General features: G+C 43.0%; 1 protein-coding gene across 1 annotated transcript; it reads right to left on the bottom strand.

Moving 5' to 3' along the window:
- Positions 1–3,387: 3,387 nt before the first annotated feature.
- LOC133785697 (uncharacterized) lies at positions 3,388–4,543 on the bottom strand. Its single transcript, XM_062224915.1, has 2 exons — positions 3,989–4,543; positions 3,388–3,921 (listed from the first exon to the last, which is right to left on the bottom strand). The coding sequence occupies exons 1-2, from the start codon at positions 4,541–4,543 to the stop codon at positions 3,388–3,390; spliced, it is 1,089 nt and encodes a 362-aa protein (XP_062080899.1).
- Positions 4,544–12,832: the final 8,289 nt, after the last annotated feature.

The following is a 12,832-nucleotide window of genomic DNA, read 5'->3' as shown; positions in this document are numbered from 1 at the left end:
AAGCCCCCAAGCACAATTGTAAATAGTTTTTCTTTATTACTTTGTAAATGGCCTTTGCTTGCACTATTCTTTTGCCTTTATTGCTTTCCCACTCGACACATTCTAAGCGTTTAGTAATTGTGCAATTTGGTCTTACAATTTTGACAAGGTTTTAACATCCAATCCAACGTAACTTAAATGCCATGAGAATTTTAAACATTGATTCACCCACAACCTGTGGGTCTTAGTCTTCGAGACTTAGATCTTTATTGCCCTAGTTAGTTTAACTAGGGACTTGTGCTCGAGTCTCGGTGAATCAAGTCTTGTCGACTCACCTAGTATTATGACACTTTTAGGTGCTTAGTATTGTTCCTCAGGTCCATTGTCCTTGGGAATAACTTTAGTGCGTTGTCAAGTGGAAGCACTCAACGTGTTCTTACACCCACGAGTTCCAATAATTCGGGTCTTAGGAGGTCAATCTTACTTAGGGTTCGAAGACTTAGTGTTAATCCTTAGGTGCATAGTCCTCGGGAGGCTACACTAGGCCATTTTTATGGCTCAGCCTCTGAGTAGAGATCACTTGGTCTTTGGACATCAGAATCTCATGGCCAGTCCTCAGGTTCGCAGTCCTAATAAGTGGGTCGGATTCTCTGCCCCTGTGGGCTGGGCCTTACAATCAAGTTTTTGTTGGTGGTAGCAAGCTTGGCCAGGGCATCAACGTGAGAGTTTTGTTCCCTCAGCACTTGTCAGATGGAAAACCTTTTGAAACTGTGCAACATTTCTTGGGCCTTGGCTATGTATGGGCCATCTTTGTTCCCCGGGCATGGTATTCTCTGAGGACCTGATTCACTACGAGCTGAGAATCACTGAAAATCTCAAGGCCCTCATCCTTGAGCTTTAGGGCCACTCGGAGTCTAGTAATAAGGGCCTCGTACTCAACCTCGTTGTTAGAGTCCTCAAACCTAAACCTTAGGGCACTGTGGACCCTATACCATTCAGGGGATACCAAGATTAGACCCGCTCCTGCTCCATTCTCATTGGAGGATCCATCTACATACAACTTCCACGTGGGTCCAACCACTAAGGCAACCCCGGGTCGCTCATGCGTCCCCGTACACTCGGTACTGAAATGTGCTAGTGTTTGTCCCTTGATGGAAGTCCTCGGGTGATAAGTGATTTCATTCTGACTTAGTTCGATGGCCCACTTGAGGAGTCTCCTTGAGGACTCTAAATTCTTGAGTACTTGCCGTAAGGGATGATTAGTGAGAACCTTGATGGGATGCGCTTGGAAGTAGAGCCTTAACTTCCTAGAAGTCACCATCAGGAAAAAAAGTTAGCTTCTCCACAAGTGGGTACCTGGACTCTGCCCTGAGGAGTCTCTTACTCACATAGTAAATTGGGTGCTGAACACGACCTTTCTCGCGAACTAAGGTGACACTGATGGCATCCTCCGAGACAACCATGTAGAGGAGGACGATTTCTCCATCTATGGGCTTTGATAGGATTGGTAGATTGGCCATATGCGCCTTCAATTGCTAGAATGCCTGTTCACACTCCTTAGTCCACTCAAATTTCTGAACCCCTGGGAGGATGTTGGAGAACGGGATGCAATTATCAGTTGCCTTGGAGACAAGCGACTCAGTGCTGCTATCATCCCGGTGAGGCTTTGTACGTCTTTATTCTTTCAGGGGGATGGCATCTTAGTTAATGCCTTGATCTTCTTAAGATTTTCATCTATTTCGCGGGCACTAACTATGAAGCCCAAGAACTTCTCAGAGGCAACTCCAAAAGTGCACTTATGGGGATTCAATTTCATCTCAAATTTGCGGAGGACGGAGAACACTTTCACCAAATCTTTCATGTGGTTGGGAGCTGTCCTAGATTTTACCAGCATGTCGTCTACGTAAACCTCCATGTTTTGACCCAGCTGGTTCTTGAACATCCATTTTACCCATCTTTGATAGGTGGCTCCAGAATTCTTGAGTGTTAAGGGCATCACTTTGTAGCAATATACCCCTTTGTCCATCTAGAAGTTGGTATGCTCTTGGTCTACAACATCCATGGAAATCTAGTTATACCTCGAGTATGCATCGATGAAGGACAAGAGCTCATACCCAAAGGTGGCATCGAATATTTGATTAATCTTAGGCAAAGGAAAAAAGTCATTTGGAAAAGCTTTGTTTAGGTAAGAGAAATCTATACAGGTCCTCCAGGTGCCATTAGGCTTGGGCACTAGGACCAGATTTGAAAACCACCTCAGATACTGAGCTTCCTGGATGAACCCGTTTGCAAAGAGCTTGTCCTCCTCCACTTTCAAAGCCAATGCTCGGGTTAGGTCGATCATCCTTCGCTTTTGCTGGACATGAGCTACATTAGGATCGATGTTCAAGGTGTGGCATATGATGTTGGATCAATGTCTGTCATGTCCGAGTGAAACCAGACAAAGACGTCTTGATTGTCTTTGAGAAAGCCCAATAAGGCTTCTCAGACATCCGCCCTGAGATCTTTCCCAACCTTTGTCTTTCTATTTGGTACAGAGGTATCAAGGATGACCTCCTCCATCTCTTCCATGGGCTCAATAGCCCTCTCTTCTTGGACTCTAGGGTCCAACTCGTTGAATTCCCTTTCCTCTTGAATAGTCTAGGCCTCCATCTCCTCGAGAGGACGATATTCGGGGGCTACTATGTCTACTACCATCACCGGATGCTTGAAGAACACATTGTAGCATCGCCTCGCCTCCTTTTGGTGTCCACGGCCTGTGCCTATTCCTGCCTCAGTAGGGAATTACATGCACAAGTGGCATATGGAGGTGAAAACTCTAAATTCTACTAGGGTCATACACCCTAGGATGGTGTTGTATGCAGAGGGGCAGTCCACGACAACAAAAGTGCAATACTTGAAGGCTTGGAGAGGCGCTTCACCAAGTGTCACTTGCAACTTAACTTTCCCCATCGGAATGAGACCTTCCCCCAAGAACCCGTAAAGAATGGAGGTGCACGGGGACAGGTCACCAACAGTCAACCCAATCTTCTTGTAGGCTAACTTATACATGATGTTCACAAAACTCCCATTGTCCACCAGGATCCGAGCCACAATCTTGTTTGAAATCTGGATCTCGACTACTAAAGGATTGTGGTGGGGAAAATGCACCCTCCGAGCATCGTCCTTGGAGAAAGTGATGACTTGGTCAGCCATTCGGGGCCTCTATGCTGGTAACTGGGTTAACGCCATCACATCATCATCATGGTTAAGGGCCCACACATACCAATTCTGTGAGCCCTTGGAGGTGCCTCCTAAGTGGGGCCCTCTAGAGATAATCTCCACTCCCCCATTCACCAGGGGAGGCCCATGGGCGATATGCTGCTGCGGGGCCGCATGCACCTAGCCTGGTGCTTGAGGATCTACCTACTATAGATGCACTCCTACGACCATAGCCTGAGTCGGACCAGCTCGGCCCCTGGCATACTGGTGGAGGTGTCCCAACTTAATGAGATTCTCAATCTCGTCTTTAATTTTCTGGCACTCATTGGTATGGTGCCCCACATCATTAGGGGACCGACAAAACTTGTTGGAATCCCTTCTCTCCCGATCCCTCCGGATAGGTTGTGGCTTCCAGTAGTGGATTTGCCATCCCATGACCACGAAGATATTCTCCCGAGAGTCTACCAATTTCATGTACTCAGAATATTGTGAGGTGTACCTCTCCTTGGGGGCTACTCCATATCCTGTCAGAGTTGCTCCAGTCCACTTGGGCATCTTGCCTTTGCCATTTCCCCCGCGTCTTCTCTCGCTGGAAGTCTCGCTGGGTACCGTGAATTGAGCTTGACCCACAGTTCTAGCACTGAATGCAAGCTGAAAATCCTTGTATCTAGTGGGACGTGCTCCATAGCCCGTCGGGGCAGCATTGAAATCAATGCTTGGCATGGCACCGAAGCCAGCTGGCTGAGAAATTGGGCTAAATGGAAGGGCATTCATGACACTTTCTAGGGTAATAGTGTATGGTGAGTACTGAGCTCCTGGAACCATGGCGTTTTGGGGATGACAGCGTGGGGAAGGACACAGGTCCTCTGAATGCCCCAATATGGGCATCCTCCCAATTAACGTATTCTTGGGGTTGACGAATGAAGTCATCGAGCTGGTGGCATCCCCTCCGCTGAAGATCATCCCATAGTGAGGAACCTGCTTGGATACCAGCCTGCAAGGCCATCAGCTGCTGGCCATCATCAACCCTCTTGGTCCTAGCTTCTTCCTCCTTGAAGTGCTTGATGTAAGCCTTAAGGGTTTCGAGGGGTCCCTGCTTTATGTTAGCCAAAGCATTAACTTCAAAACTCACCTTCCAAGCAGCTATGCATTGTCTTCGAAAGGATGAGGAAAGTTGATGCCAAGAATGAATGGATCCTGACCTATGCTTCTTGAACCACTTGTCCGCTGATCTCATGAGAGTCAACGGGAACACATGACACTTCGCGTCCTCAGACACGCGATGGAACGACATCATTCTGTTAAACTTTGAGAGATGTTCTGTGGGATCTGTTCCTCCATCATACAGAGTGATAAATGACATCTTGAAGCCTCGTTGTAGCGGGGCTTCCATGATGTGAGGAGCCACGACTCCCTATCCTCATCCTCTGAGTTAGAGTCTTGACCTTACCTTCGGGACATTCGAAGCATTATCCTTTTCAAATCCTCTAGCTCGACGCGGAGAGGGTCACAGTCATGATTGTCACTCTGTGTCGGGAGTTCTCTCCTGTGAGAATTAAGTTTGTCTCATAGGTCATGCCCATGTCTCCTCTCAGGGTTGTCCTCATGAGTTGCCTTACCCCTACAAGCGTTCAGGCTATCTCATAGGTCATGTTGATCTTGGTGGCAGCCACCATCCTCGAGGTATTCTACTTCTATTTCCCCATCGAATTCGACGTATTCGTTGTTGATAGAGATACTGATTCCTTGTCCTCTATTGGCGGAGACATTTCTCTGTTTAGCCCCTTTGACGGGTTTTCTGTGAGGTTGGCGAGGTGCCCGGGGGACACCACTTCAAGGCCTAACGTGATCTGACGCGATACACCTGGGCTAGGTGCTTTGGGTTTTGTGGACCCTGATGACCTGACATTGTCTTTGGGCACCACGCCCTTGGCCTTCATTAGGCATCAGCCTCGGGGCCTGAGAAGATTTAGAAGCCCGATGAGTTATCTTCTCCGCTTGCACAAGGCCGTCATCTATCTTGCATTTGCCACGGTTTTGTGGCGCAAGTGGGGCTCTAGCTCTGGTTGGGTGTGTAGGTGGCACGCTAGTTGACAGATCTTGTGCCATGCCGGCGGGGTGCTCGGGAGGCACGCCCGCTATATTTGTAGGTTGTTCTCCAGCTGTGTGCACAGGTGGCATGCGTACTTTGCCACGAGGGTCCACTCACAGCCCTTGGGCTGCCAGAGTAGTTCTCATGATGTTAACCATCTCCTGAAAGGTGGCAATATTCCCCTTTTGGACATCAAGATTTTGCTGTTGAGAGGCAACCTGGCCGCGGAGCGCCACCACCTCTGGTTGATCCTCCGCGTCCATAGGCTGAGGATAGTCCTCCTGTTAAAACTCTCCATCTTCTCCTTCATTGTCGGCATTCTCATCGTAATCTTCTTCGACCATCTCCGGGAAGTCGTGTGGAGGTGGTTGGTTGGTTTCTCCTCCCTTAGCTCTGGTGGGAGGAACAATGTCGTCTAGGGAATTTCTAGGCGTGGTAACTAATAATATAATCCAAATTAATGTTTAACAAATTAACATTTTCTTGCAATCATGGATAGGGTTTATTATTTATTTAGGAAATGAATGGACAGGTTTCCTAATAGCTTCCCATAAGATATATTGATCTTAGATCATGAATTTGGCCTATGAGTTCATTGAAGACAAGTTCAGAGTTGCAATCTTTTTGTAGGAAAACTCTTATGTTTATTTTGGTCAAGATTCTTAGAATTTAATCAATAGTGACATAAGACAATTGCAATAACTAATATATCATATTAGTTATAAGGAAAGGTTAGTAATCAAAAGTTAAATGCAGAAAAATATAAGGAAGAACACCCATAAATTTATACAGGTTCGAACCAGATCAATCTGGCCTACATCCTGTTTGATCCACTATCATCATCATCAATTGATGCAATCTTTGAATACAATTACAGTTGAGACTAAGCACTTCCAGGACTCCCAAGAACCTTTCTCTCTATGAGGTTCCAATCTCAAACACTTTCGAACAGTTGTGTTTTTCCACTCAGTCCTCACAACACACACGCTCAAATTCTCTTTCTCTGTATTCTCTCCTTTTTCTCAATACAACTTATCTCCCTCTCACTTAAAAATGAAAGACAACAATATATATAAGTATAAGTTACGAAGTTAGTTTACAGCTAATACCGTGAGGTTAGTTAGGATTTGTAGGAAAGATCTCCACAAATTCCACCTCTTTTCTTCAAATCCTAGCTTCAGCAAAGTTGTCTTTGACTCCAATAGTGGACCATAAAATCCTTACTTAGTTACTAAGGTTAAGAAAATCCAAGCAATGCTTGAATTTTCCTACAGATAGCACCTTCGTACCAATGTCAGTAAGATTTTCTTCTATCTTCACATTTTCCAGCTCAGCTACTTCCTATTCAATCTTCTCTCTAATCCAGAATAGTCTAATATCAATGTGCTTGGTTTTCTCATGGTAAACCGGGTTTTTGCATAGATGAATCAATGATTGACTATCTGAGTACACACTAGCTTTGCCTTTGAGAAGTTTAAGCTCCTTTAAGATTCCTTGTAACCAGATCACCTCCTTAAAAGCTTCAGTTGTAGCCAAGAATTCTGCCTTTATTGTGGATAAAGCCACCACGGATTGGAGTGTTGACTTCTAGCTTATGCAATCTTCATTGGTCAAGAATACATATGAAGTAGTTGATCTTCTTGTGTCTCTACTAGATGCACAATCAGCATCTACATAGCCCTTTAAAGTTACTTTCTCAAATTTCTTGCTGTAGGTGAGACCATAATTTGAAGTTCCTCTCAAATATCTCAATAACCACTTGAGTGCATTCCAATGTTCGATGCTTGGATTAGACATGAACCTACTGAGTATACTTAGTGTATGAGCTATATTTGGCCGTGTGCTGACAATGATATACATTAGGCATCCAAGAGCCATTGCATATGGAACTTCTTTCATGTCTTCTTTCTCTTCTACTGTAACTAGACATTGATCCTTAGATAGAAAAAAATGTCCTCCTAAAGGTACTGATGCACTTTTAGTGTCTTGCATATTAAATATGTTCAATACCTTGTTGATGTAATTTGTCTGTTTGAGATGCATCTTCCCATCAACTTGTGATCTTGTGACCTCAATTCCAAGTATCTTCGGAACATGCCCGAGCTCTTTCATTTCAAATTCCTCTTTAAGCTTGTCTTTGATTCCCTTTATCATTGCTTTGTCTTTGCCCATGATGAGCATATCATCTACATACAGTAGTAAATATACTCTTGTTGATTCCTCAAGATGCTTATATCACAAGCAGTGATCAAATTTTGATCTTGTGAAACCGATTTCCTGGACATAATTGTTGAATCTCTTGTTCCATTGCCATGGAGATTGTTTAAGGCCATACAAGGACCTTTTCATTTTGCATACAAGCTCTTTTCCCTCTTGTTCCACCTGAAATCCAAGTGGTTGATGCATGTAGACCTCTTCTTCCAAATAACCATTTAGAAATGTTGTTTTTACATCTAGCTGCTCTACCTCCAAATCTTGTTGATTAGCCATAGATAACATCAGTCTTATGGTTTTATACTTTACAACAGGTGAGAACACTTCAGTGTAATCAATTCCTTCCACCTGAGTAAAGCCTTTAGCCACTAATCTGACTTTAAATCTCACTGGTTCTTCCTGTGTTACTCCTTCCTTCACTTTAAAAATCCACTTGCAAGATATCACCTTCTTGTTATCTGGTTTTTCCATCAATTCCCATGTGTCATTTCTGTTCAGAGAGTCCATCTCTTCTTTTATAGCTTGATTCCACTCCTTGTATTTTCCTGAAGTAGCTTCTTCTATGCTTAATGGTTCTGGTATGTCACCTGTTTGAACTATAGCTAAAGCATAGGCTATCAGGTCTGCCTCAACATTTCATGCAGGTGGGTAAATTTCTCTTCTCACACGATCCCTTGCTAGCTGATATCCTGTTAGATCTGTGGACTGGTTTTGTAACGCCCTGGATAGCCAAGACCGTTACACTGTGTGTTTATAAGGTGCCAGACTTGCTAATCAAGTTATTTACGTAAAATCGTGTTACTGAAACAGTAGAGGAACTAGGGTTAAAAGTGTTTTGGTCTCAAAAGTTATATTTTCATTACTAAGCATTGTTTATTTACATGGGATCCCAAAAATGACAGTTTAAAAGCCATTTACAAAAGTTACAAAGTTTAAATACACTGACTGGCCATACTAAGGCAAAAACGAGCAGTTAGGTAGTCCCTGTCCTGGTCCACTCCTCGATCGTGGTGATCGAACAGCTAGCTATGTACATTTCACCTTGGAGCTCTCCACCTCGGGCTTGGTCCAGTCTGCCCTTGCCTTAACCTGCACCACGTAGCACCCGTGAGCCAAGGCCCAGCAAGAAAGCATGATAACATAATAAGATCAGCAACACTTAACAAATATTTCACAATGCTCAACCAAGAATTCAACATTTCATACATTTATCCAATCAGTAATAACAGTTGTCGTCCAGACAGTCAATCAACTATGTTCATAGCACAACATTCACACTCATAACCAATAGATTGTCATACCCATCAAATAACATTCAGGGTTGGCGCCCTTAGTCGCACCCTCTATTTGGCACACTGTCTTCGGCTCAATAGAGCCGCCCCCAGTGTAATACTCACTGACTCTGGCCAGCTTAACCAAGCTCAGTGATAAACAAGCTGCCTCAGCTCCCAGTGGCTGAGCCGCGCCCCAGTGCGCAAATGATGATTCCGACACCCTTAGGCCGGTAATCGCATGTCCCATGGCGTAATAACACCATCTCACGACATGATATACAAATATTGGGAACACTTAGTCCCATCGTGACCACATGGTTAATCACACTCACATAACAATACATACCAACATAGGGAACACTTAGTCCCAACCTAACCACATACTCAGGTGCAGCTTTCTTACCTTTCAATTTATTGGTTTCCGATGCCACGTAGCCACAAGCACGGTCCTCTACCCCGAGCCTCTCCAAATTCCTAATCACAACACAAATATAATATTCTTTGTCATTAACCAATCCAAAACTACTTTCCCGGTACCTAATCCACACTCTCGGAACCCCCAAAACCTTAGAACAACACCCCGGAGACATCCCCCGAACCCCCAGAGCGAAGGCCAAAAATTGCAAAAATAACTCCCTGAAATTTGCCTTGTGCCGCGGCACCACATTCCTTATGCCGCGGCACCCAACACCAGAGGCCCCTAGGCCGCGGCAAGCAAAAGCTATGCCGCGGCACACCATCGCAGACCCAGATTTCTGGGTTTTCCTTCGCGTTTTTCCCGAGCCTAACTCACTCCAAATCACACCAACTCCATACCCAAGCCCCAAAACTTATTTAAAACCCCACATAGACCAACTAACAACCTATAAACACTATAATCCAGCTCAACTACACAATCACCCACAGAATTCATACCTAAATTCAAACTCAAACACCTAAGCTGAAACTTGAGAAAAGTACAAACCAGGCCCCTAAATTTTTAAACCATAGCAGTTATGAAATTGCAAACATACTTAATACCCTTACCTCAATCAGAAATTCGACCTGAGCTTCCTCCAATCCAAGCTTGAGCTGAATTCCACCTTAACAAACCAGCTGAACTCCATACAAGAAAAACCATGGCTATCACTCAATTCTTTCAGAAACCAAATTCAGAACTTAACAAAATAGAGACCAATCCCTTACCTCAGTATAAACCTTGATATATGCTTGATTCCACCCCCTTAAGCCCTTCTCTAGCCTCAAGGAACTCAGTTCAGTTCCTCTCCCACCTTGCCTCTTAGATTCTTGATTCTCCCTTTCCTTCTTGACCTTTCTAGCCTTCCAAGACTTAACTTCAGCTTTACTTATCATAAATAAATCGTACATATCTTTTTCCCTCAGCCAAAGACTCTATATTACTGCCAAAAGACCTTTTTAACCTTCCTCAAATATCATTTTCTAACTAAACCTCAAGGGTACACTTGTCTTTTCACCTGCTTTGCAATTCTACCACTTTCCCCATAAAACTTGTTACTCTCTATAGTTACTAATAGTTACACAAGTTACCAAATTACCAGTTACCACTATCTAGCTTTCTAGGACCGTCTCGGCACGTGCATCACACTAGTATCACAGCACCCACGTGGTACGATTCACACATCATAATTATCACATAATTTAATTCACATAGTCATATAACATGCTCAAAATCATAATCATGCATCTTAGTCATAATCATCACACATAATTCTCATCATGCCCTCCTGGCACACTAATCAAGGCCCTTAAGCCTTATTAGTGAATTTGGGTCGTTACAGGTTTAATTGATCTTGAGCGTAATCTTCATCTGGTGTGTTTCCTTGCTCATTTTCTGGTTCATGTCTTTTCAGTTTTATCTCAAACTCTGTCAAGTCTGCAATGGCTACAGTTTCTCCTTCAAGAACATACAATCCATTGACTTTCTTTCCTTTCATGATCAGTAAAGATCCTTTTGTGATCTTTAGGTTCCCATTCAAAGATTTGTAGCCATATCCTTCATCTTCAAGAGCTCCAAGGATATTAAATTCCTTCTCAGTTCAGGTATGTGTCTCACATTGTTGAGCACTTTCACCTCTCCATTGAACTGTCGAATTTCCACATTTCCTAGACCAATTACCCTGCAAGAAACATCATTCCCCATTAGTACTCTACCACCATCAGTTTCTTTATAATCAAAAAATGAATCTAAGTTAGGACAAATATGGTAAGTGCATCTTGAATCAAGGATCCACTCTTTGATATCTGATTTCTCAGATATTGAGAAAAGTTCTCCTTCTGATGAGCAATCATCTTTGGTTTTTGCTACAGCTGCAGAATCATTATGAGACTTCATTCCTCGCTGGTGTTTATTGTCATTATGAAATTGATTGTAGATGGGTCTTCTCTGGTCCTGGTTTGATTTTGACCCTTGTTGATTTCTTAACAGATTTTAAAATCTCCTGATATGTCCAGATTTCCCACAGTGATAACACTGTCTTGAGTCTTTCCCTCTTGACTTCGACCTTGAATAGTTTGATTGATTTCCTCTCGATGAGCCTCTCTTTGGATTTCTTCCTCGAACAAAGTAAGCTTCATCTCTCCTGGTTTCTTTCTCAAGTTGTAACTCAAACTCCTTCGACTTTAAAGCTCCAAGAACATCCTCCAAAGCAATCACATCTCTGCAATACTTTATTGCTGCTTTGACTTCTTGATAGGCAATTGGTAATGATCTGAGCAAGATAATTTCTTGACTTTCTTCATCTACCTTATGTTCAATATTAGCTAAACCAATAATAATCTCATTAAATTTATCAATATTTTTATCTAAAGAAATAGAGGAGTTCATTCTAAAACCATATAATCTTTCAAGAAGATTTATTTTGATTGAAATGGATGGCTTCAGGTACAATTGTTCTAGGTTGTCCCAAAGACCCTTTGTAGTATTTTCTGAGGTTAATTTCCTTCTTACTCCATTGGAAAGATACATGATGATCGTGTAATAAGCCATCTCCTCCATTTCAGCGATTTCTTCTGATTTCTTCTCTGCTAAAAGTTTTTAATCTCTGAGCACTTTAGCCATCCTTTGATGCACCAAGATACCTTTTAAACTCTCTCTCCATAAGGAAAAATCATTGGTGCCATCGAATTTTTCCAGTTCAAACTTTGCCATTGTTGACATACTTTCTTGATTGTGTTCTTGAACAATTCTTTATGCGGAAGCTTTGTGTTGTACCTTGATTTCAGCACGAGTCCTTCACTCAGCTTGGGTACAGGAAAAGAAATATGTGGAAGAAATAACCAAGGAATCCATTTATTATCCACGTGGACAGCTCAGTTTTCACGGTGATTATGCGGGCTAGGGATGCATAGGTTGCGAAGTGCGAGCTCATGATATTCATACGGCCTCCATAGTACAAGCTCGAAGATATATTGAGCTTGTGGTAACTCAAATATATTGCGTACCCGCGAATCCCCAAAGACTCGAGTACTTTTATGCGATCATTTATGGCCAGCCTGTAATATTTATTGTCCTAGATATTAGGAGACCATTTATTTCGTGATCAGATCATATCCTAGTATAAATGAGAATATTTTGTAATAAATATGTAAATCCGTGATTGACTCACGCGGTTGCCCAAACCTGTCCATGGAATTTCTCTATAAATACTAGGAATATTGGATAGGAAAAGAGGACGATTATTCTGTAATGTTGAAACTCTGCCAAAATAGAGAGAGAAAAACAGTACTAATATAGACTCGTGGACTAGGTGGATTTTAACCACTGAACCACGTAAAAGATCTGTCTTTGAGAGTTCATTTCTATTTCAGTTTATTATCAAGCACTGATCAACCTTGTTATTTTCTTAATTCATTGTTGGCGAAAAACTGCGTCAACAGTTTGGTGCTTTCATCAAAATCCCAGTCAAATCTCATCATGGTGGTCACTCGCTCAATGCACGACAATGAGATAGAACAGCCTTGTGGGCAGGAGGCCCATCATACCGCTGTTTCAAATGAGCATGGCGATGAAGTTCAACAACGTCCGGGAAAGCAACCGGTGGGCCACGGCGAT

Source organism: Humulus lupulus, chromosome 6, assembly GCF_963169125.1.
Source record: "Humulus lupulus chromosome 6, drHumLupu1.1, whole genome shotgun sequence".
In the NCBI taxonomy this organism is placed as follows: domain Eukaryota; kingdom Viridiplantae; phylum Streptophyta; class Magnoliopsida; order Rosales; family Cannabaceae; genus Humulus; species Humulus lupulus.
Note: the sequence above shows the minus strand (reverse complement) of the source record. Positions and strands in the feature narration are given on the sequence as shown.

Excerpts from the sequence above, each read along its gene's own strand:
- LOC133785697 (XM_062224915.1), bottom strand. The coding sequence starts at position 4,543 with ATGTCATTTATCACTCTGTATGATGGAGGAACAGATCCCACAGAACAT. Across the intron at positions 3,922-3,988 it reads GCCATGGTTCCAGGAGCTCA|CCAGCTGGCTTCGGTGCCAT; the intron begins GTACTCACCATA and ends CCAATTTCTCAG.